General features: G+C 42.8%; 1 protein-coding gene across 1 annotated transcript in view; it reads right to left on the bottom strand.

Annotated features, from left to right (window-relative positions):
* Positions 1-24260, bottom strand: part of DNAH3 (dynein axonemal heavy chain 3) — a 168217-nt gene that overhangs the window by 113254 nt on the left and 30703 nt on the right. Inside the window, exons 17-23 of the mRNA XM_040635247.1 lie at positions 23973-24151; positions 18408-18592; positions 17057-17180; positions 13515-13668; positions 12366-12510; positions 7593-7804; positions 2932-3023 (exon numbers count right to left, since the gene is read on the bottom strand). Of these exons, the coding sequence (XP_040491181.1) occupies positions 2932-3023; positions 7593-7804; positions 12366-12510; positions 13515-13668; positions 17057-17180; positions 18408-18592; positions 23973-24151 (1091 nt within the window). The remainder of the gene's footprint in view (positions 1-2931; positions 3024-7592; positions 7805-12365; positions 12511-13514; positions 13669-17056; positions 17181-18407; positions 18593-23972; positions 24152-24260) is intronic.

Here is a 24260-nt window from a genome sequence, read left to right as displayed (position 1 = left end):
TATTTGAATCTTAGAACTTCTGCTAATTTACATAATGGCTTTGCTCTACTTCCTGTCCCTTCTTTTTTTTATTATTACATAATCTCTACACCCAATGTGGGGCTTGAACTCACAACCCCAAGATTAAGTCACATGCTCTTCTGACTTCATGAGCCAGCCAGGTACCTCTGTCCCTACCTTTTTAAAAACCACTGCTATTTTCCTGAAATGCTGGGTCCACATCTCTAGCCCCTCTGTTCCACAGAAAGGGGGGAGACAAGTTCCTTTCTTCTTGCTTCCACACAGAGAGATGGGTCCTAAACTCAGGTGTGGCCTGGGAATTGGGAAGAACCGTGAAGCCAAGTTCTTGGAAGGAGAAGCAAGGATTATTCTCTCTGCCTCAGTACTTGTCTTTCATTGCAAGCCCGACTGCAGAAGAGACAAGCTGGTCTTTACATGTAGGTCAGGAAACTGAAGCAAGCGACATGCCCAGAGCCACACTTGCAGCTGGGGAGTGCCGGAACCAGGTCTAGACACCAGTTCCTTTGGCTTCTAATCCAGTGTTTCTTCCACCCCCCACAATGTGCCTTTTCCCCTCTCCTTGTAAGAAGGAACAAGAGAATTATTCACATGTGGTCAGCCAAATAGGGCCAACTACACAGAGCTGAGAACCCTCGTGTAGCCTCATTCAGGGCTGTGGATGAGGCACATTCCAAAGAATGACTAATCAAGACCTCAGCAGCAGGGTCATCATCCTAAATGTGGCCTTCTTGGGAGATGACCACAATGAGTGTGCATGTAGGAAATCATTAATAGAGGCAGGTGTCAACCCAGGTGGGTGTGAGACAAGGAGGCTGGCTGTGTGGCCATGACCAAGTCACTTGACAGGCCTTAGGGTCCCCATCTGCATATATTGGGGGTTGTTGGTATAATTAAAATGTTTGCAACATGCTTTGCGACTTATAATTATGCAAATAATTGTACGGGGGAAGGATTAATGAGTTTGGGAGTCCTCGAAGGCCATCAAGGTTGACCTTACCCCAAGGTGCTAAAGAAGGTCATGGACAGTGAGCCACATGTGATAAAGCTGCATTAACTGTGGGATGGTGGGGCACAGGGGATGTCACATCTCACTCACTGGTGGTGGCTGAGAACTTCGATGTTAACTCAGTTCAGGTTATATGTCTTATGTCATAATCCCCACCATAACTCTAATCACCCAGCTACTATTCTTCTTCCCATTTTACAGATAAGGAGACTGAGACACACAGAGGTTAACAACTTAGCCAAGGTGTTACTATGTTTGGGTTTGTCACAGTTGAGCCCACTGGCATGGCAAGTGGCAGACTTGCTGTGTGTTTGCTTGGTTTCTGTCGCTTTAGATGGCTTATTATTTAAACGGTACAAGGTAATGGTTAAGGCTCTGGAGTCAGCCAAGTCTGGGCTCAGGTCTTGGTTCTTTCAGTTTCTACTGTGACCTCTGGCTAGTTACCTATTCACTCGAATCAACTTATTTCCTCATCTGTAAAACAGGAATTATAATGGTAGCTACAACATTAGGTTATGGTGATGGATGAATTGGTTAATGTTTATTAAAGGCGTGGTACAGCGTAAATGTTCAATAGTTGGTATCTCCTAGAACCATCTTAAAGGGGACTAATGTGGCCTTAAGGGGGACAAATGAAATAACTTAGACCTGGTAGAAAGGCATGTGTCTCTAGGTTGCTCCTCGAAGAGAGCCTATAATGGTGGTATTGGGGGGTGGGGAGCATCAGAGCATTCAGGTGGCAGAGAGAATTAGAGGCCTGGGAGCACCTTAGATTAGACCCATTATTCCCATGGGAATGGAGAAGGGATCCCAAACTCTGGCATGCATCAGAATCACCTGGAGAAGCGCTGCCCATTTGATATAAAAGTGAGTCACGTACCTCACTTTTAAGTTTCCAGGAGCCATTATTTTTAAAAAGTAAAAAAAGAAACAGGGGAAATGGATTTTTAATAATTTAACACAGTATATCCAAAATATTATCATTTCAACATGTAAGCAATATTAAAACTTACTAGGTATTTTGCTTTTATTTTTTCCTTAATAAGCCTTTAAAATCCAGCCCCTATTTATAATCCCAGCACCTCTAACACAGAATAGTTTCATTTCAAGGGCTCAGTAGGATTTGTGGCTGGTGGCTCCCGCACTGGACATGCTGACCTGAAAAACTGGTTAAAACACAGATTGCAGGGTGCACGACCAGCATTTCTGATTCAGCAGATTGGGGTGGGGTCTGAGAATGTGCATTTCTAACAAGTTCCCAGGTGATACTGAGGCAGCTGGTCTGGGGCCACTCCCGGAGAAGCGTGTGTGTCCAGTTAGACCTGAACCCAGCTGTCTAACAGGGACTCTGGTCCAGGCAATACAGCATCTCCCATCCTCTGCCCTGAAGGATCCATCAGGGTCCTCAGAATATCTGGTCCTGAAAACAGCAATTTGAATAGCACAGATTCCCGCACACAAGACTCTAGGGACATTTGGAGAAAAGGAGAAGGCAAATGAAGAATGCTCTCACTTGACCGTGTTTCTTGGACTCCTAAGGGCTCAGAGAGCCACTCCTGTTTACTGTTGTTTGTTTAAAAAGAGGAAACTGAAGCCCAGAAAGGTGGAATGGTTTTACCTGAAGTCACTGGGCTTGGAGCTCGGTTTCCAAGCACTTTTTTTTTTTTAATTTTCCTTTGAAATAAAATCTCTGACTCAATTTTCTAGTCACAATCCGTCATCCTCTCGGCAACTGAAACTGAGTGTCACCAGTAGCTAGTCACCTGAGGGGGAGGTTACTAAAAACACGTAAGTCACCCTGAACCAGAAGGAGAAAAACAGCCTGACAGGAGGCCAGTCATATCCTGTAGGAAGTCAGACACTTTGACTAAGAAGCTTCCTGAAGGGGGGAGGAGGAGTCTTACTTGTCAATGAGTTTGCTGAACCCATATTCCAGCATATTTGAGAGGCAAGTTGTTTCTGTGGGCTTTATTTCAGAGCCAACAATCTCACTGATCTGCAGAAGAAAGAGGAAAACAAATGCATGTTGTTCAAGGTAGCACTAGCCAGTAGATTTTCCATAATGACGGAAATGTTCTAGTCTGGGCTGTTCCTTACAGTAGCCACCGGTCGCATTTGGCCATCGAGCCCTGGAAATGTGCCCAGTGTGACTGAGGAACTGATTTTTAATTTTTATTTCATTTTACTTAAATTTAAATAGCTGTGTATAGCTAGTGGGTATTGAATTGGATGGTGCAGGTCTAAAAATGTGGGAGGCAGCCTTGGGCCCACACTGCATTCTATCTGGTTTACTGGGGATCACTGCCCAACAGCACTCGCCTAGTACTGACCTGTGAGCATCCTAGGGGGTGGAACAAGATCTGGTTTGTTTTTGTGCTCCCAGAGCCTAGTGCAAAGCCTGGTCTATGACAGAAGCTGCAGTAAGTGTTTGCTGAGTAAAAGGAGAAAGTCATGAGTACATGGGACAGGCAGACACCCCAATTCTATGACCTGAGGATGTTAGGAAGGGAGGAAAAGAAACCCCCTCTGTCCAAATATCTTCCTTTCCACCCCAACATGCTAACTTGTTGGACTGGTTAGCACTCGTTCTACCCATTCCTTTGGTGTAAATGCTACCCCAAGTTTGTCTTTCAAGTGAAAATATCCCTGAAGGAGGTCTCACGTGAAGCCTCTGATGGCTTTGATCACTTTTCTCAAGGACTGAGAGATCTGGGGAGGATGAGGGTTCCATGCACTCAGGAGGAGTAGGAGGACCTGAGGGAGAATGAGGCCCTAGGAGAAACCTCACCTACTGCTCAATGTTGTCTCTGTCCAGCCCCAGGAGGATGACGGGATGTCCGAGAGGGAAGGAATATGAGAGCTGGGGCCTGCTCTGTCTTATTTAGCCATGTGTCCCTGAGGCCTGGCATTCAGTAGGCATCAATAAGTATTTACAGAGTGACAGCATGAGTGAACCAGATAATTCAAACGGCTTATCAAACAGTGCCTGAGGACACCTGGAGGACCGCTAAGATAATGGAAATCACAGAAGTAATTAGCATTTTTGGAGGGCTTACTAGGAAGTAGGCAGTGTTTTAAGAACTTTATGCACTTACTTCATTCCCCCAATATGATGAGGAAGATACTAATGTATTATTATTCCTGTTTTACATATTAGGAAACTGAGACAAAGAAAATAAGTATCCTATCCAAGACCACCCAGCTAATAAATGGCAGAATTGGGACTTGGACCCAGTTCTGCCTAAAAAGCTTTTCTCCATCACATCTAGTGAGTCTCTCAGGTTGTCTATGTACAGTTGTGAAGGTTATACACTGCATAACTCTAAAAAGTACAATTTACACTGTAGTTCACACAAACTGCATTCCCCAGAGTTGTGGAGTGCACAGCCTACACAACTGTTCCTGGTGACCCTGGGCTTTGATTTATTCTCTAATACCAAAGTACAGCTTAGAACACATTCTCTCTCTAGGATTAAGTGACAGAACTATGTAAAGCACTTGGCATAGTACTTGGCCCATAGGAAAGAATCAGAGATTGGTAGTTTTGTGTTTTTTAATTGCTTTTGTTAATTACAGAGACTAACAAAGCATCTGGTTTTCTAATTCTAAGAGCCTACAGCTGCCCTGTCCCATATGGAGCCACCAACTTATTGTGGCTATTGAGAACCTGGAATGTGACTAGCCCAAACTGAGATGTGCTCTAAGTGTAAAAACATACCACATTTCAAGGACTTAGTATGAAAAATGTAATGTGACAGATCATAATAACATTTTCACATTGATTACCTATTGAATAATAATATTTTGAATATGTTTGGTTAAATAAAATATATTCATAAAATTTATTTCACCTGTTTGTAGCTTTTTTTTTTTTTAAAGATTTTATTTATTTATTTGACAGGGAGAGAGACAGCCAGAGAGAGAGGGAACACAAGCAGGGGGAGTGGGAGAGGAAGAAGCAGGCTCATAGCGGAGGAGCCTGATGTGGGGCTTGATCCCATAACGCTGGGATCACGCCCTGAGCTGAAGGCAGACGCTTAACCGCTGTGCCACCTAGGAGCCCCTGTAGCTTTTTTTTAAAATGTGGCTACAAGAACTTTAAAATTAGACATATGGCTCGTATTATTTTCATTGGGCAGCACTGTCCTAGAGAGCCAGCTTTGGTACACATCAGTATGGTTTCCTCTTAAGGTCAAACGTCACCCTGTTCCATCTTGTTTTAAGCCACAGTTAGCAACCTCTTTGCTGATATGTGTGCCCCAGACCAAGGGACTAGCCCTTCCTGCTTAAGTTCTGGGAAATGGTCAGAAACCACAGCACAGCCGCCCCACACCCCACGTTCCCCAGAAGATCCACCCTGTAGCCTTAAGAGCTAGAGGTGGTTTAACCCTCAGAGTCCCCTGCCAGGGCCAGAACCCGTGCAAATGGATCTCCTGAGTTAGGCATTAGGGCAGAGAATGGCTTCCCCAGGCTGGCAGCTATCACTGGGGTGGCTTGTGGTTTGACCTACAGTGCAGGCAGGAAGGGGCTCTGAGTGGGGGCAGCTCTGTGGGTCTCTGATGACCTCTCTCCTCTCTAAACTCACTGTTAACTGTTCAGGCCACTGAGTTTCCACTTTAGGGGCTCATTACTCAGGAATAACCATCCTGGAGCTATACTCTACTCTTATCTATGGCGTACTATCCCCTCCCCCCCTTTTTTTTTTAAGATTTTATTTATTTATTTGACAGAGAGAGATAGCCACCGAGAGAGGGAACACAGCAGGGGGAGTGGGAGAGGAAGAAGCAGGCTCCCAGCAGAAGAGCCTGATGTGGAGCTCGATCCCACAACACCGGGATCACGGCCTGAGCCGAAGGCAGACGCTTAACGACTGAGCCACCCAGGCGCCCCCGTACTATCCCCTTTAACCTAATATTTCTTGTCCCATTTCCCCCCAGTCAAACACACCTAGATTCCAATTCCCTCTCTCACCACTTACTAGCCACGTGACAACTTACTTACTCTAAGCCTCAGTTTTCTTATAATCTGTGACATGGACACAATGATAGCTCCTGCTTCAAAAGGCTGTTGGGAATCCACACAAAGTATACAACACAGGACCTAGTTCATAGTTGGTATTCAATATGTTCGAGCTATTACTATTATTGCTCTTTTAATTCTAAAGAATTTTTCCAATCTGTCCATCTGAGTGATCTGTAAATAAGAATTATGAATGTCTAGGAATAGTTGGGATTTTTCAAGTGCCCACACGTGAATCATCATCACGGGGAAAGCACCAGGGAGAAGAGACTGCCTTCCGAGTCTCTGGGAGGGTGTTTAAATGTGTCACTGACAAAGGCACTTTCTATAGTGTCATCTCATGGAGAGACCTTGCACTACCAAAGGCCACTTGTCTATCCAACCTCCCCAGCCCTCCAAATGGGTCAAAGCTCTAGTCGGGCTTGGTCCATGGGGAGAGGCACCCTGTGAGCACCTATAAGTGGGGGCAGCTAACCCAGGGCAGACCCCTCTGCTGGGGTAATGCAAGACCAGAAGTCTACTCAGATGACCGCTCCCCTGCCCTCCTTTACACCCTTTACTTAGGTGTTGAGTTTCAAGGCTTTCTGGGAAATTAAAAGCAGTTTTTCTCACAGAAAACTCCAGAATCCCTCACGTATCAAGATCTCTGTATTCCCAGAGAGATCAAAATGCTCCTAGCTCAGACTTCATTCTCTGAAAGGTAATGGGTGTGCTCTCAGATTGGGTCCTTCCAGAGACTTGTCCTCAGTCTTGTGCATGGTTCCCAGAGAGGGATTCCAGGCCAAGTCATAGAGAAATCTGCCTACAGGGAGCCAGTCTCATCTCTACCTCCACACAGAGCAACTCCTCGGTAGAGGACGTTTCAAGGCCATCGCTAGCCCTTGAATGTGATGATTATTTTAGAAACACAGTGAGTTTTCTTTTTTCTGCACAGTGTTCACACCGCACTTATCACCCTCACACTTGGTTGCTTATAAAAGTCCCAACTATTTTTAGGGAGAATATTTATTATTCTCCTTTATAGACTCAAAGGGCTGAAAGAAGAGTGAAATGTTATTTCTGAACATAGCCTGTTGGATAGTGAGGCTCTACAGTATAGTCAGCCCAAGCAGAAATCATCTGGCATTGTCAGGAGGCCCCCAGGAAAGGTGTGGCTTTCTTTTTTGTCTGTCCTAGGTCAATAGACAAATCAAGGTCCCTTGCACTGTAATTCAATGCCCTTATCACCCTTTAGGACCCCGAGCAGCCATTTGCTTAGGCAGGCAGATAAGGAGGGACTTTGTGGCCGCTGGCTGAAGCAATACTCAACCATCAGCAATGGGGTCCCCAAAGAAAAGGGTCAACCTGTTCATGTGAAGAGGCAGGCAATTCACCCCCTATTCTGCCTGTTTCCTGCCCTCCCTCCCATTACTGCCCCTTTAGCCTCAAGTAGATTCTCCCTTTCAGAAAGAAGCTTGACCCAGAATTGGTTCCTGCCTTCCAAAGAGCTAGCAGGACCAGGTATAGATTGGGTATGGGTTGGGCTAGGTAGGGGAGTGCCAGGGACCTGTTGCCAGTGCCGATCCTTCATTCCTGGATTGCAGGAGATGCTGAGGATAGGGATGTGCTGCTTGAATTTCTCAATCTTGACTTTCACATTCTCTGCTAACCGCCTGGGTGCAGGTACATCAGCTAGGGTCTTGGTCAATTTATATATCGTTCTCCACATGTTCCCTATTTCCTCTGCGATCTCCTCAGCATTCAGCAAAAAGAGGGGTCCTGAAATAGAAAACATGGGATGAGGGAAGGATCAGAACACCAAGCGGATGTTAGTCATGTGCACCTTTAACTTCCTGAAGTTAGAATGGTGTCTGTGGTATAGATGTTGGAATAGGCACAGGCTTTGGAGTTGGGTCTGGATCTGAAACCTCCCCTTAGCCGATGAAACCCTGGGGGTATTTTCCTGAACTTTTCTAAGCCTCAACAGTATCATCTATGATACAGGGGTAATTATGGACACCCTGGCAGGTGATCATGACCACTAAGTGAGCTAAGTGGCTGTTTAACACAATGCCTGGCATGTAATGCAAGTGCGGGGGAATCGATTGTTAGCGGTGGTTGCAGATGCTATTACAGAGGCAGGAAAGGTACTCCACAAACACTGTGGAATATTGACAAGTGGGGGATGGGGGAGTTCGTACAACTCTGGCAATTTTTATCTAAGCTTGAAATTATCTTAAGATTTAAAAAAAAAAAACAAAGAATGACCCCTCATTTTTTAAGAAGCACTCCAAAATATTAATTTCCTTCTCCTCCTTTTCTTCATAGGGATCTTCTAGTATTTGGGTTTCATATTCAGTCGAAATCCTTCCATGATGCTGCTTTCTTCCCCTTGGACATTTCAAATCGGTATTAACTCTTGCATCATGATGTTGCAAATTTATTCAGAAACACTTTTCTTTCATGGCTACTGAGACTAAATAAAGCCTTGTTAATTTTACATGCTTCATCAGCCTCACATTTTGAGGTGAGTAATCAAAAATTAAGACTTTTTGAAAAGAAGTAGTGTAGTGTTCAGGCAATATATAAAAATAATCATACATCATGTCCAATTGGGGTTTTTCATGGGAATGCAGGGCTGGTTTAATATTTGAAAAATCAAACAATGTAATGCATTATATTAACAGTCTAGAAAAGAAAATCACGTGATAATATCAATTGATGTGGAAACAACATTTGACAAAATTCAGTATCTTTTCATGATAAAAACCTCTAAACCAGCTAGGAATAGAAAGGAGCTTACTCAGCTTGATAAAGGGCATCTATGAAAAACCTGTACTACCATAATACTCTTGTATACTGGAAATATGCACAGCTTTTTACACATCAATCATACTATAATAAAGTGCTTTTAAAAAAACAAAACCAAAAAAAACTAATCCCTAATACTTAATGGTAAAAGATGGAATACTTTTTCCCTAAGCTCAGGAACAAGGCAAGGATGTTCACTCTCATAACTCCTAATCAAAATCATACTTAAAGCCCAAGACAGTACAATGAGGCACGAGAAAGAAATAGGCATAGAGATTGGAAAAGAAGAAATAAAATGTCTTAGTTTTCCAGATGTCATGACTGTTTATGTAGATGATCCAAAAAATCTAAAGAATAGCAATAACTGGGGCGCCTGGGTGGCTCAGTCGGTTGAGTGTCAGACTCTTGATTTCAGCTCAGGTCATGACCTTGGGGTCATGGGATTGAGCCCTGCACTGGGCTCTGCTCTCAGTAGAGAGTCTGCTCAAGGATTCTCTCTCCCCCCCCCCACTTCCCCTCCCCCTACTCACATGTGTGCATGCTATCTCAAATAAATAAATAAATAAATCTTTTAAAAAAATAAATAACAGCAATAAAATCTTTGCAAGACAGCAAAAACACTGTAACAGAAATGGGAAGATCTCTGATGGGTCCATTAGTAGACTGGACACAGCTGAGGAAAGAATCTTTGAGCTTGAGGATATATCGTTAGAAACTTCCAAAATCAAAAAGAAGAAAAAAAGATGGGGAAAAAATGGAACAGAATGGCTAAGAACTGTGGGATAACTACAAAATGTGTAACACACAGGTAATGGAAATACCAGAAGGAGAATAAATAGAAAGGAACAGAGAAAATATTTGAAGCAATGACTGAGAATTTCTCCCAAATTAATGTCAGGTACCAAGCCACAGATCCAGTATAAATGCCAAAACCCACATCTAGACATATTATATTCAAACCACAGAATATCAAAGTTAAAAAAAATTGAAAAAAGCTGGGCGGGGAAGACCACCATACCTTTAGAAGAGCAAAGATAAGCTTTACATTCCCCTTCTCCTCAGAAACCACACAAACAAGAAGAGAGTGGAATGAAATTAAAGTATTGAGAGAAAAAACACACCAACCTTAAAATTCTCTATCCTGAGAAATCACCCTTCTAAAGTGAAGGAGCATCAAATATTTCTCAGACAAATTGAGGGAATTTGTTTCCAGTAGACCTACCTTGCAAGAAATGTTAAAAGAAGTTCTTGAAAGAAGGAAAAGGATTTGTCAGAAACTCAGACTTAGGTAAAGAAAGGAAGAGCATTAGAGAAGGAATAAGTGAAGGTAAAATAAATACTTTTATTTTTCTTATTCTTAGCTGATCTAACAGTAACAGTTTGTCCAAAATAATAATAGCAAAAATATATTTGATGATTACGGTTTATATACAGATGAAATGAATAACAGAAATGACACAACAGATGGAAGGGAGGAATTAGGGATACTTAACTATTACAAGACATTTTTGAAGTAAAGTTATATATAAACCTTAAATACAGCCCAGCAATCTACTCCTGGGCATTTACCCCCAAGGAATGAAAACTTAATGTCAACATGAAAACTCATGCATGAATGTTTACAGCAGCTGTATTCATAACAGCCTGAAACTGGAAACAGCCCAAAAATCCACCAATGGGTAATGGGTAGACAAAGTGGTATATGGATGCATGTATTGGATCCATGCAATGGAATACTACCCAGGATCAAAGGGAAGGACCTATGGTTATAACCCGTAACTTGGATGAATCTCAAAGTAGTATGCTGTGTGAAACAAGCACTCTCAAAAGGTTACACACTGGATCATTCCACTTATAAAACAATCTCAAAAGAGGAAACCATGGTAACGATGAAGAGCTCAACAATGCCAGATTTTCTGGCTGGGGGTAGAGTGTGACTACAGTGGGCAGTACAAGAAATTTTATTGAAGTGATGAAACTTCCGCTTTCTGATTGTGGTGAATCTATATATGTGTGAACGTTTATAGAACTATATGCCAAGAATATCCTTTTTGCTGTGTATGAATTTAACATTAAAAAATTAAATGCAAAAAATTTTTCATACAATATCTCTCCCTAATAAAAAGACTTGGTAAGCTATAAATATTTCCCTAAAACCATAAAAATTTATATCTCAAACCAACAAAAAGCATCATGTTTAAAGGTGACACTCTGCAAGAGCTCCCATTAAAATCAGGAGTAAGATGAGAGTGCCCATTATTACCACTGTTTGTTTTGGAAGTGCCAGTCAACACAGAACAGTGAATTAAAAAAGGGTATACAAATAAATAAATAAATAAGGTAAAATATAATTGTATAGATACAACTGATTACTTGGAAAAACGAACACCAGTGAAAATGAAAATTTTTTAAATAAAAAATACCAATTTAAAAATTAAATCAGCAAAACATAAAAATAAAAATTAATCGACAAAAACAGTTTTCGAAGCTATTATTCCCAGGTTTGTGAAGGGTGTGAAGAATGGGTACTTTAAGTACTGCTAGAAGGGTAATAAATTAAAACATAACCTTTCTGGAAGATAGTAACAACAACAAAAAAAGCGGTTTTTAAAATCCTAATAATTTTCATCACATGACCTTTGATCTAGCCATTTCACTTTCAGGAATTTATCCTAAGAAAATGATCATAATTGCATCCATTAAAATGGCGACAAAGATGTTCATCACAGTTGTGCTTATAACACTGAAGGGCTAGAAGCAAACTCCAAGTTCAGCTCTAAGGGTCTCAGGAATTTGTCCTCTGCTCATATACACTCTCCCCAGGTGACATCATTCATGGCTTTTAATTGTAATCTACATTCAGTTATTCCCCAATATAAGTCACCCTCCCAAACATATAACTTAACTTCAGGCTGATATACTCAGCTGCTAATCCATATTCTCATTTGGGTGTTTGCAGACACCTTGAACTTGGTATATTCAAGCTGATAGGTCTCTTTTCCCAATAAATTTGTCACTTCTCTTGCTCAGTGATGGCAATATCCACCAAATCGCCTGGGCCAATAATCTGGAAGTTACCCTAGGTTCTTCCCTCTCCCTCCCTGACCCCTGCCCCATATCAGATCAGTCATTAAGTCCTGTTGACTCTATCTCCTCCATTTATCTCTAGCCTCCAGGACCTACAGAAAAAAGAGTCGTTTTCAGATGTCTGTGGCACTCTGGCCTTTCTTGAAGCAGCACAGTGGTGGACTTGCTATCTTATTCTTCCCCTCTGTGCCTCTGCAATCCATGGCTCTGGGTGGCTGCCTCTTCTATTTTATCCTGGCAACAGGTCTGGCTCTTCAATCCCCACTTCCCATCATTGTCACACCAGAAAAATGTGACTGTGTGGCTGTGTTAATCCAGAGTATAAGAATATGATAAAAAATCTAGCTTAAATCTGAAGTCCAAATCCTATTCTAGAACTGGCTGGGTTGGATCCACTACCTCATCAGCTACCATGTCCCAGCAGACTGAGCCCAGAGCATACCGTTCATCCACTCCTCTGACTTGATGCTAAACTCGTATGTTGTCAGCCACAGCTGCTCATAAGGCACTTTGTGGGTCATCAAGACTTGCAGGAGAGGGAAGGTACTCTTCTCCTTTTCCAACAGTTCCTCCTCCTTATTGATCAACTGCAGGGTAAAAGGGGATGCTGTTTATTGGGTGGGTGGTTTTCTGAACCCTAGAAGGCATGATGGCAAATTCCTCAGCACTTTGAAAACCAAGTTGAGGAAGATGCTCATTCATCTAGAGAGAGAGAGAGGAAAGTAAGACATGGACTCGAGTAAGAAAGTCCCTCTGCTACCTCTGAGGGTTGTGACAGCTAAGATCTAGCTGGATGAACCTCTAGGATAATTTGCTACTTGCTCCATCATCTTTGATCCTACTCTACCATATCCGTATCCCCATTTTCACAATTTTCATATGTACTTTAGCTGTTTACATGATGCTGCCCCTTCTTATGCTGACTTGCATAAGATAAGAACTTTAATGGTTAGGGCGCCTGAGTTGCTCAGTCGGTTAACTGTCTGCCTTAGGCTCAGATCATGATCCCAGGGTCCTGGGATTGAGTCCCGCATCAGGCTCCCTGCTCAGCAGGAAGCCTGCTTCTTCCTCTACCTCTGCTCCTCCCCTCCCTGCTCATGCTCTCTCACTCACTCTCTTTCTCAAATAAATAAAATCTTAAAAAAAAAAAAAAGAACTTTAATGGTTAAAGAACTTACAAGTTGACCTCAGGGCAATTTACTTAGCTTCACCAAGCCTTAGTTCTCTTATTTTAAATAGAGATAAATGGAGACAATAACAGTACCTAGCCAAAGGTTTGTTATGGGTATTAAGTGACGTATTGCATAAGAAGCCCTTTGTACATTGTTGAGCACATAAAAATACACAATCTACGTGAGCAATTATTCTACTGTAATTTCTTCTTTGTGTCCTCAATGACTAACAAAAAAGCTGGTATAATGTAGGGTTGTAGGAAAAGGTAGTTGAAAGGACCATTGAAAAAACTGGTCAATTCACCAATCAATACTATCCACCTGACACGTGACGTTAGGAAAACACAAAATCAAGAAGCAGAACCAACAGGGAAGGACAATCATTTAAGTCTCCAACCCCAGACCCCAAGACCCCAAACCTCAAATTCCATCAGTGCTTGATCTAGGTTCTTTGAAAGCTCATTAAGCTTTTCAACATTGTTCTTCATTTCTTCTGTGCTCATCACTTCACGTTTCCTAAACCCTTCCAGTTCCTTGTTGTAGCTTTCAAGCTTCGTCTCAAATTCTGAGCACCTAAAAGCAAAGGACAGCCCAATCACATTTGGACTTTTCACTTTTGATATTCAGATTATGAGCAATTGCTCACCCATGTTCAAGCCTGGGGAGAAGCTGATCTTCTGATGCATCATATACATGTATGTATGTATGTATGTATGTGTGTGTGTGTGTGTGTGTGTGTATCTATATCTATATCTATCTATGTATCTATCTATATATATCTTAAAATCCTACCTCCCAGAGATGTCTGCTGTGACCCTATTGGCAGTTAAACATTTCCAGATGTTTACCTGTATGGGTAAATATATACGTGTGCATATATATGAAATCAATGTAATACCTATCCTATACACACATATAAAATGTATATATATACATATTATTCAGTCATCCTTTAGATATTTATTATTAAGGGCTTGATACATTCCAAGGACTGCTCTAGGCATCAGGGATACATTTTTGATATACACTATTAAGCTCCCTATCCTCGTGGAGGTTGTATTTCAGTTTGGGGAGACCTAGATAAGAAACACATGGATTGATGGATGGGTAGGTGGGTGGACAGATGGATGGATAAATTCACACACAGATAAAGATAAAATGAGGGGCGCCTGGGTGGTGCAGTCGTTAAGCGTCTGCCTTCAGCTCAGGGTGTGATCCCGGCGTTATGGGATCGAGCCCCACATCAGGCTCCTCCACTATGAGCCTGCTTCTTCCTCTCCCACTCCCCCTGCTTGTGTTCCCTCTCTCGCTGGCTTTTTCTGTCAAATAAATAAAATCTTAAAAAAAAAAGATAAAATGAGATATTTCTGATAGGCATAAATGCTCTGAAGAAAATAAAACAGGGCAGAGGGCCTAATGGATGGAAGTAGGGGGCTACTTTAGCTAGAATGATCAGGGAAGACCTTTTAGCAACAAAGCAAGTCACACAGTTACTTCTCCCCTTTTCTAACAGGGTAGACTATATAGTGTTAAGTTATAATTACTTAGCACATTATAGTTTCTGAAGTACTTTCATGTCCATAATATATATACATATATGTATATATATATTTCATACAATAATACAGTCATTAGTAAACAGTAGGCATTCAGGTTGAGTGAATGAGTCGTATTTGTGGGACTACCTGGAATCTAAGGGAGGATATTTTAGGGATTTAAAAATGTTGGATTGGTCAGAATTCTGGCATGAAATGGAATTCACTCCAATGTTCAAAGAGAGAGGCTTTAATGAAGAGACTACCTACACAGGTAAGATATGGGTAGCCTCAGAAGGAAGCCAGTATGACCCCTAGGGCCAAGAGAACAGCAGGAACTGAAACCATGGAGAAGCAAGAATTGTCATCCAGGAGGGACCAAGCTACTACCAGAGTGCCAGGGAGGGAGAGGAGGAAAGGTGATCACTGTGCAGCTCCTGAGGGCTCTCCACTGCGGGAGCCCCGCCTGGATCTAACAGACGAGGGAGCCAGAGGCTGTGGACTGTGGGTGTCAGTCGACCAGGCACTGACTGGACAGAGGAGGAAGAACACAGAAGAAGGAATTGGGGGGTGGAGATGGGGGGCAGCGAATGGAGAATAATTAGTGCCAAAGCCAAAAACTTTAATGTGGGCTGGTAAAATAGGTCAAGTTTCTTAGAGAGGGAACAGGGTTGCTTTCACAGAAGACGAATGAAACAATGAATACTGCTCAGCCCCCCTCACACACTGTTCTCAGGATTAATGCAAAAATGATGGACGTGAGGTTTAAGCATTCACTAAAGAGAGGGCTGAGCCCAGGGCTTCTGGTTATTCCTGAAGCCCCTTCTCTGCTGAACTCTGCTGTGGAGGGCTCAGGAACCGATTGGTGCCATCAGGCTAAGAGTCTCTCCTCCAAGAGGGGATAGCCAGTGCTCTTCTCCTCTCATCATAAATGACAGTTCCCATTTCTCCCAGAGCCACCCCTCACTCCTGTGAACTTTTACAGCACTTACTGCCTCTAAGTAGTCTTACAGCACTGTTCCAAAAGTACACTTGCAAGCTCATGGTTTAGAAGGGAAGCATTTTTTCTCCCCAAAGAAGTCATTATTCAAAGGATGAAGGAAGTGGACAACTTTTGAATGCCTGTCATGTGCTGGGTACCATTCAGGCACAATCTCAGGTCATCTCATTTCATCCTTCACAATGATACCTCTTACAAAATGAGATGATCTGAGATGGGCACTGTTTTCCCATTTTCCAGATGAGGACACCGAGGCTCAAAGAGATGAAGAAAAACTTGTTCCTGTTCATCTAACCTACAAATCAGTTCCATGGTGGAGACTGTTCATAAGGGGACATGGGATAAATGGGAACGCTGCAATTTCTCAATTTTGCTGTGAATTTAAAACTCTTCCAAGAAATAAAGTCTATTAATTAAAAAATATCAGCAGCACCCATTTGGCTAAAAGTTCTGGGTCGAGAGGGGAGAAGGCTGCTGGAAGAAAAAAATTGTGTGCACGCAATTGTGTATACACGCACACACAGACACGCACACACTTTTTGTTGTTGTTATTGTTTTTTCTGGACGGCAGACCTAGGCTATATTTTGAAGGTAGAGGATAAACGGTGTTCTCCTTCAGCCCCAACTCGCATTCTCTGTAGAAATCCCTGCTTTTATCTACCCTGTTCCTTTCTTGCGAATATTTGCAGGGATTATAGGACCTAAAGTTGGGCAGGGGGCATTTCACGTGTGAAGGGGATAGTAACTGGAATGACTCTACAGTTCATAAAGCAAGTGTTACAAGCTGGGATGGCTGTGAGTGCACGTATGTCTGTATCATCCAACATGGTACTCGGCCCACTTCGCTTGACATTGATTTTTCAGTAGGGTCTGTATTTTCTCTGCCACTGGATTAAAATCTTTACTTAGTAGCCAAACACACTTACACGTCTAGAATACAGCACAGCACATAGTAAAAATCCATAATAAATACTGGTTGAATTGACAAATAATGGATGAATAAATGATACAGCCACATTAGCACTGAACGAGACCAGCTGCCAAGCAATTTGTCAGCCTCCTACCACGCCTCTATTATCCCTGTCTTGCTATCTCCCAGATCTGTGGTCTCCAATGGAAGGCTGACGATTTTGGTATTATTATTCCGAGGCCATTACTCCAAGCCACTATTTTTGTCTTTTTCTCTCTGCACTGCCAAATTCCAATTGTTCAAGGCAGGGAGGGAAGGCACTGGCAGGGTCACTACAGTGAAGCAGGCTTAAAGAGAACATCCCTCAGTGGGAAACAAAAGGAAATTCCTTCTCCACCAATTGTCTTCGGCCCTCGCCCACGCCTTGCTGTGGGGGGCTCTGAGCGGAACCAGGAACCTGCAGCGTGTTATCAAGCTGGGTATCATTTTTGAAACTACCTCACACTCTCCCTGTACCTTTTAATGAGGTCCATCTCGGCCAGATCCCTCTTGCTAAGGAGCAAGTTTCGGCTGTTTTCAAAGATGTCTTCAATCTGGTCTGGCCAGAGGAACAGAGTGCTGTTCAATTTGATATCCTCTTCTGCAAAACACATACAGTCGGCTCCAGGACACTGCTCGGCATAGGTCAGCATGCAGGGAATTATTTCAGCGGAACAAAAGGTCAACAGAAGTGGGTGAGGGGGTGGCAATGAATGCATGGGCCCATGATGGATGAATGATAGCCACCATTTACTGAGCACTTACAAAGTGCCAGGCTAGAAGGGCAATGATATTATCATCCTTGTTTTTACAGATGAGAAACAAAATTTAGCCGAGTAGTCAAGGTCACACCGCTAGAAGGCAGCAGAGACAATTTCAGACCCAGGTCTAACCAACTCCAAAGCCGATGTTCTAACCACTATACTTCCCGCTTTCCCAGGCTGGGTCTGAGTAGAGTAGAAACCTGGGCTCAAGTTCTGGTTCTCCTCTTTAAACTGTCATCTCATCTGAGTCCCAGTCTCCCTCTTGGTTAAATGTCAGTAATAAATCAGCGCCAGATGCTCCGCCCAACCAAAGGCTCTGGTCAGCTGAAAAGTCCTAGGCTCCCTCTGCACCCTTGGGAACTTAGGAAGCAGAGGTCCAGTGTGTGTTCACAAGGTCAAGGGCACAGTTCATCAGTGTGCAGGTGTATGGTTAGGGCACTGTTTTCCACTCCCAGTCCCCATCTCTCCCTCCCATCACCCTTCTCCCCAAACACCATGAACACCAGGTAATTCACAGGTATTTTGAGATGGAAGAAGGCTCTGAAAACTTGGCTTGTGGATAGTGTATCAGTTTTTCCTTCAGAATCTAGTCCCTACAAAACTCTACCTTGGACCAATAAGCCTTGAAGGGGCTCTGGCCATTTCTTTCCTTTTGAGATACGCAGGAACATGTAGGAAAGCGCCCTGGTAGCTCCTCAAAGGCAGGACTGTATTAAGATTATAGATGAATGAAATCTATCCGTTTATAAAAGGACTCTGCATTTAGAAGTGACTTCTTCAGAAACACCAGCCACAAGATACCAAGACAGGCATCTAAGAACTCATCAAATCCCTAGATATTTCTTCTTTTTGTCTAACAATAAGATCCTCTTGGTTTGATTAGAAGTCCTGTGGATAAGAGTGTGGAATTAGTGCCTCTAACATATGGGGACGCTTGAAAAGCAGCTCTCCCAATATTGGCATTTAAGTGGTAGGACTGCTAACTCTCCTTCCCAACTCCTTATCTCTAAAAATATAAATAGGCTTATACATTCACATATAAATCTATAGGGCGTTGGACTTACGGGGCAAGTCTGCATAGTCCATCAGAAACTCTAACCGTTCACTTGCATCTCTAAGTTGCCTCCTGAGTTTGAACACGGTGACATCACTGGATTTCTTTAAAAATTCAATGAGGAATACCAGCTCCTCAGTGTTGGCAGGAATCTCACTGACTTTGTCTGCGATGGTGCTGTACTGATTACAAATGCTACAGAGAGAGACACAGCCACTATCACCATTACCTCAAAAATCACTTTCTTATAAGATCTATTATGCTAAACAGGCATGGTTCTTATTTGGAGACTAGAAAAAATGGTTTCCAACTTTTCTCTACCTGTAAGTCCGTGATGGGTAATATTCACATGCACACCACTCTTCAAGAAAAAAAAAAAACAGTAATAAAGGAAATAATAACTCATGGGTTTACCATGTGCCATGCCCCATTCTAATCACTGGATATCTATTAGCTCATTTAATCTTCCCAACAATTCTAAGGGGTAGGGACTATTATCACCAACATTTAAGAATGGAAGAAAGTGAGGCTGAGTCACTTTATCCAAAGCAACATGGGGTGGAGGAGTCAGAGACCAGATGCGAACATGGTTCAGTCAATTCCAAAGCCTGCTTCTCTTAACAAATGTACCATGGGTAGAATCCAGATTTAGACCAAAACAACACGAATATCACCACCACCACCATGCTGACTCCTTGAATTTTATGTTAATTGGTAATCACTACTCTTCACAGTATGTCAGCAAATTTATGCTCATGTGCTGGAGGTAGTTCCTGGACGGCAAAAAGAAACTGACATTCAACCACCAGGATCATTAGATCTAACTACCCACTTCCCAAACACAAGACTATGAAAAAGGATGCTACTTGAAAGATAATTCGAATGTGCTCTAATTTATGCAAAAATCAATGATGAGGGACGTCTGGGTGGCTCAGTTGGTTAAGTGTCTGCCTTCAGCTCGGGTCATGATCCCGTGGTCCCTGCTGAGCAGGGACCCTGCTTCTCCCTCTCCTTCTGCAGCTCCCCCTGCTTATGCTCTCTCTTTCTCAAATAAATAAAATCTTTAAAAAAAACCCCAATGATGACTGTCATCAGTATTTTAATTATAATTAGGAACAAATGATCTGCAATACATCCACGCCTAAAACAGAGTGGCCCCCAAGAAACGTTAGTAATAGCTATCACAGCTGTTGTTATTAGCAAAGGATCCTTACATGATGACGTTCATACATCATAGATAAAAACCACTTCCCTGTATTTTCAGTCCTCAATATACCTTTTTGTTTTGTTTTAATTGTAGTTGACACTCTATATTCCTTTTTAATGTATGGAGACTTCTCCATAGTGAAGCTAATTGCATCAAACTGAAGAAAAAATGATTAAAACATCTTTGCAGATGCTGCCAGGATTTTAGAAATGAATTTTTATACAATTTAGAAACTTTCTGCAGAGAAAAATTATCTACTGCACTACTGCATAGTAGTCTCCACTTCAGAGCCAGATGACATGTCCAGCCTCCTTTGTAGTTTTAGTTGGGTATCTTACTCGTCAGCTTGGACCACCATAACAAAATATCACAGACTGGGTGGCCTAAACAACAGAAAATTATTTTCTCACAGTTCTGGAGGCTGGGAAGTCCAAGGTCAAGGAACCAGCTGATTTGGTTCCTGGGGAGGGCTTTCTTCCTGACTTGCAGACAGCTGCCTTCTCACTGTGACCTCATGTGGTGGAGGGGTAAAGAGCTCTTGTGTCTCTTCCTCTTCTTATTAGGGCAAGAGCCCTATTGGATTAGGGCCCCATCCTTGTGACCTCATTTAACCCCATCATCTTCTCATAACCTTTGGCTTCAAATATAGTCACACACTGGGCACTAGTGCTTTGCTGTAGACTGAATGTGTGTGCAGCCCCCAAATTCTTGTGTTAAAAACTAATCCCTAATGTAATGGTATTTGGAGATGGACTCTGGGAGATACATAGGTCATGAGAGATTCCCCTCATAAAGGGGTTTAGAGCTTTTATAAAAGAGACCCCTCACCCATTTTTCCATGTGCGAACAAAGTGAGAAGATGGCCAGGTAAGAACCAGGAAGCAGGGACGCCTGGGTGGCACAACGGTTAAGCGTCTGCCTTCGGCTCAGGGCGTGATCCTGGCGTTATGGGATCGAGCCCCACATCAGGCTCCTCTGTTAGGAGCCTGCTTCTTCCTCTCCCACTCCCCTGCTTGTGTTCCCTCTCTCGCTGGCTGTCTCTATCTCTGTCGAATAAATAAAAATTTAAAAAAATTAAAAAAAAAAAAGAACCAGGAAGCAGGTTCTCAGTAAACACCAAATCTGTCAGAGACTTTATCTTGGACTTCCCAGCCCCCAGAACTGAGAGAAATGAATTTCTGTTGTTTATAAGCCATTCAGCCTATAGTAATCTATTGTAGCATCCCAAACAGACTAAGACTTCAACACATGAATTTTGGTGTGGGGGGGAGTTCAGTCCCTTGCAGGTATGGTCATGTGATTGAGTTGCAGTTACTGGGAAGCAGGAAGCAGGGCTGAGTATCACTCTCAGGGGCAGTACATAAAACTGTCCTTGCATATCCTTTCATGCTTCTTCCTCCTTCCAACGGTCTAGGATGTCAACACTTAGAATGACCTTGAAAAAGATGTAAAGTCACCATCTGCTTGAATTTCTGGATGTACCATAGGTCTCCCCCACCAATCTGGAGCTACCCTGAGAAGAAATAAAACTTCTATAGTGTTCATCATGATATCTTAAGTCTATTTGTTATAGCATCTAACCTAGCCTAATACAGGTAGGTCCTCTCAGTCTGATAGACTCTTACCTCATAAGAATCCATCCTTCCTCCCTTTTGTATGAGAATTCAGAGTATAAATATTACGTGGCTACTAGTTATCAGCTTCTTGCAAAGGCCCAGAAGGGTGGTAGCAAACCCACTACCTATTAAACTCTCTAAGAGGTCCTTGATATGGGTCATTGATATCAGGCATCTGACCAACATAACACCTTAGCAATATCCAGGGATAAGCTGAGGACAGAAAACATTGCTTTCTACATATACAGATGATGTTATTTAAAATCTAAAAGGCCAGAGGTCCCATAAGCACAGGGCTATTCTCTGGTGTAGGAGAAAGCATAAGGGAGACCGATAAATCTTGCATCAATCCGTGGCCTCTCTCTACCTGTTGTCATTATTTGTGTAAGAGTTCTCACACTGAAGGAAACAAGTAGGTGGACCACAGGGATAATTTTACGTATCTCTATGCAGGTCCTTGAATTTTTCGTCAATATTTCCGGTCCCTGCTTTAGCACCCTTAAACCAATGAACCTGTAGTGGGTACGACTGGCATGCCCACTTTCCCACCAATGCACTCCAAAGTGCCCTCCCTGCCTTTATGTGCAGATCACCCCCTTATAGGGTGCACCCAGTCACTGGCAACAGGAAGGCACCCCAGTCCTAGTAATGGCAGCACAATGAAATGGCAAGGACAGTGTTTAGGATGAGAAGACTCAAATTCAAACCCACTTACTTGGGCAAGAGAGATTTTCTTTCTGGGCCTCGTTTTCTCTTCCATTCAGTAAGGGATCTTACTTCTATCTGTCTTACCTACTTGTGGGGTTGTTGAGAAAGTCAAATGACCCAGAGTCATCATTTTTAAGGCAGAAAGAAAGAATCTTAGCCACCAACCTGGGGCTTCTGCGTCCTTAGAAATCCCTGGGTTCATAAGGAGACCTTTGTTTTCACTTATATCTAAAAGACCCAATTGTACACTTATTTTGAGGGGGATGGATGATACACTGACCAGCCAAGGCACCATGTTGCTTTGACTTGACATGAACAAATGGACTATTGCCCACAAAATAAATTTTCTTTGAAGCTCAAACCTCCCAAAGAAAGTGTCCTACTAGTTTGAAGTACTTTTACTGTCCTGGTCCCAAACCTTTATTTTATAAGCAAAGACACTGAAGATCCAGATGGTAAATCCAGAGGACACACAGCTAATAAATGAAATGTCTTAGATTCAAACCCAAATCTTCTGGCTCCCAAACCAGGAATCCTACCATTTCATCACTCTGTGAGAAAGCTGAGTGTGGTGAGTGTGGTGGTAGAGAGCACGGACTTCGGGGTCAAAATAAACCAGGTGAAGCCCTGTATGTGCCACTTGCTAACCTCTCAGGAGTCTCAGTTTCTTCATCAACATAATGGAGAGAATAGCGAATAACCTTTTAGGGTTGTTGTAAAGACTCGAATAGATCTATGATGTTTGGAATGCTTACACTGTGCTAGAAAAATGGTAGTTTACTATTAACCAAAATTTGCTCATGAGTTTCTGAAATGTATTTTGTAAACTTAAGGTGCTATCAAATGCTAAAATCATTATCTATATCTATCTATCTATCTTTCCACATCTAATAAGAATAACACAACATATACCACTGTTAGTAGTGGTCATGCTTACTAAATCATTTTAGTCTATAGTTAAAAGCACTCTGAAGAAGAGAGTTAGAAAGGCGTGGATTAATCATTTTGTAACTTTCAAATAGTTAGACCATGGCGTTTGGTTCAGTGCTGCACAAAAGACCCAAGTCAGGCTGATGTCACGCAGGCCAAGACTTTCTGAGGCAACTGGAAAGGGAGAAACTGTTTTGCCCTCTGGATGGGAACCTGGGAGGATACAAGCCTGGAGCTGCTGGGCCCACAAATGGGACAGTGCCTGTGAGAGAATGAAAGCCGAGTAGAGGGAGAGACACTGCATGCTACCTACAGTGGTGAGGGCCCAAAGCTAGCAATTCCTGAACTTTTCAACACATGAGCCCCAAGTTCCCTTTTTCACTTTAGCCAGTCTATCTGAGCTTCTACCCCTTTGAACCCAAAACGTCTTGGCTAATATAGTCTCACCGGTGAAACGAAGGTACCACATAGAGCTTAAGACTGAATGACAGAGTCCTCAGACCTATACAGCAGAAGCCTACACAAGAGTGATTCCAGGGGGTGCCAAAAAGCACTCTGTGTCTCTGAATATGTGCTAGATGGCCAAGGAGAGGGCCTGTGACCTCAGACAGTCAAGCCCATGAGGCGGCATCTCCCCGAAGATGCCTCCAATAAAGCAATGGCTAAGGGATCGGAGATGGACAGTTGTAGGATGCTTTCCACCGTCCTGCTCCAAGTCCCACATTCACCTTCTAGCCTGGGCCTGAATTCCCCACCACCCTCACTTTGGGGCAGAAACAACTTGAGCTAGAAGTTCTGGCTGGGGGGCGCCTGGGTGGCTCAGTTGTTAAGCGTCTGCCTTCGGCTCAGGGCATGATCCTGGAGTCCTGGGATCGAGCCCCGCATTGGGTTCCCTGCTCTGCTGGGAGACTGCTTCTTCCTCTCCCACTCCCCCTGCTTGTGTTCCCTCTCTCACTGGCTGTCTCTCTCTCTCTGTCAAATGAATAAATAAATTATTTAAAAAAAAAAAAAAGTTCTGGCTGGTCAATGCTGGAAGGTGAAAGTTCTGGCCATGTTTTCATTCTCCCGTTCATGCCAAATATTGTTGCTGTCTCTCTGTCCACAATAACAGTACCTGGTATTGGTGTTCCGGTTTACGTCCACTTGGAATTGAATCAGACGGTCTTTAAGATTTTGGGCTCGCTCACAGAGGTCGTAATTTAGGGTCATTGTGTCAAGGCAGAACATGGCCAAAGGCACGGTAATGTGCATGGATGCAATTTCATTTCTCCGCTTTTTTATGCTACCGATCCTCTGTAGAAAGGAGCACAGTTGGTAGCTTGATTTGCCTCTAGCCCCGCGCACTTGGCCCCAGCCAACCTAGTCCAATGCTGAGCACAGCATATATATTAACAAAATACAC

This window comes from Ursus maritimus, unplaced genomic scaffold (genome assembly GCF_017311325.1).
Source record: "Ursus maritimus isolate PB19 unplaced genomic scaffold, ASM1731132v1 scaffold_2, whole genome shotgun sequence".
NCBI lineage: Eukaryota > Metazoa > Chordata > Mammalia > Carnivora > Ursidae > Ursus > Ursus maritimus.
Note: the sequence above shows the minus strand (reverse complement) of the source record. Positions and strands in the feature narration are given on the sequence as shown.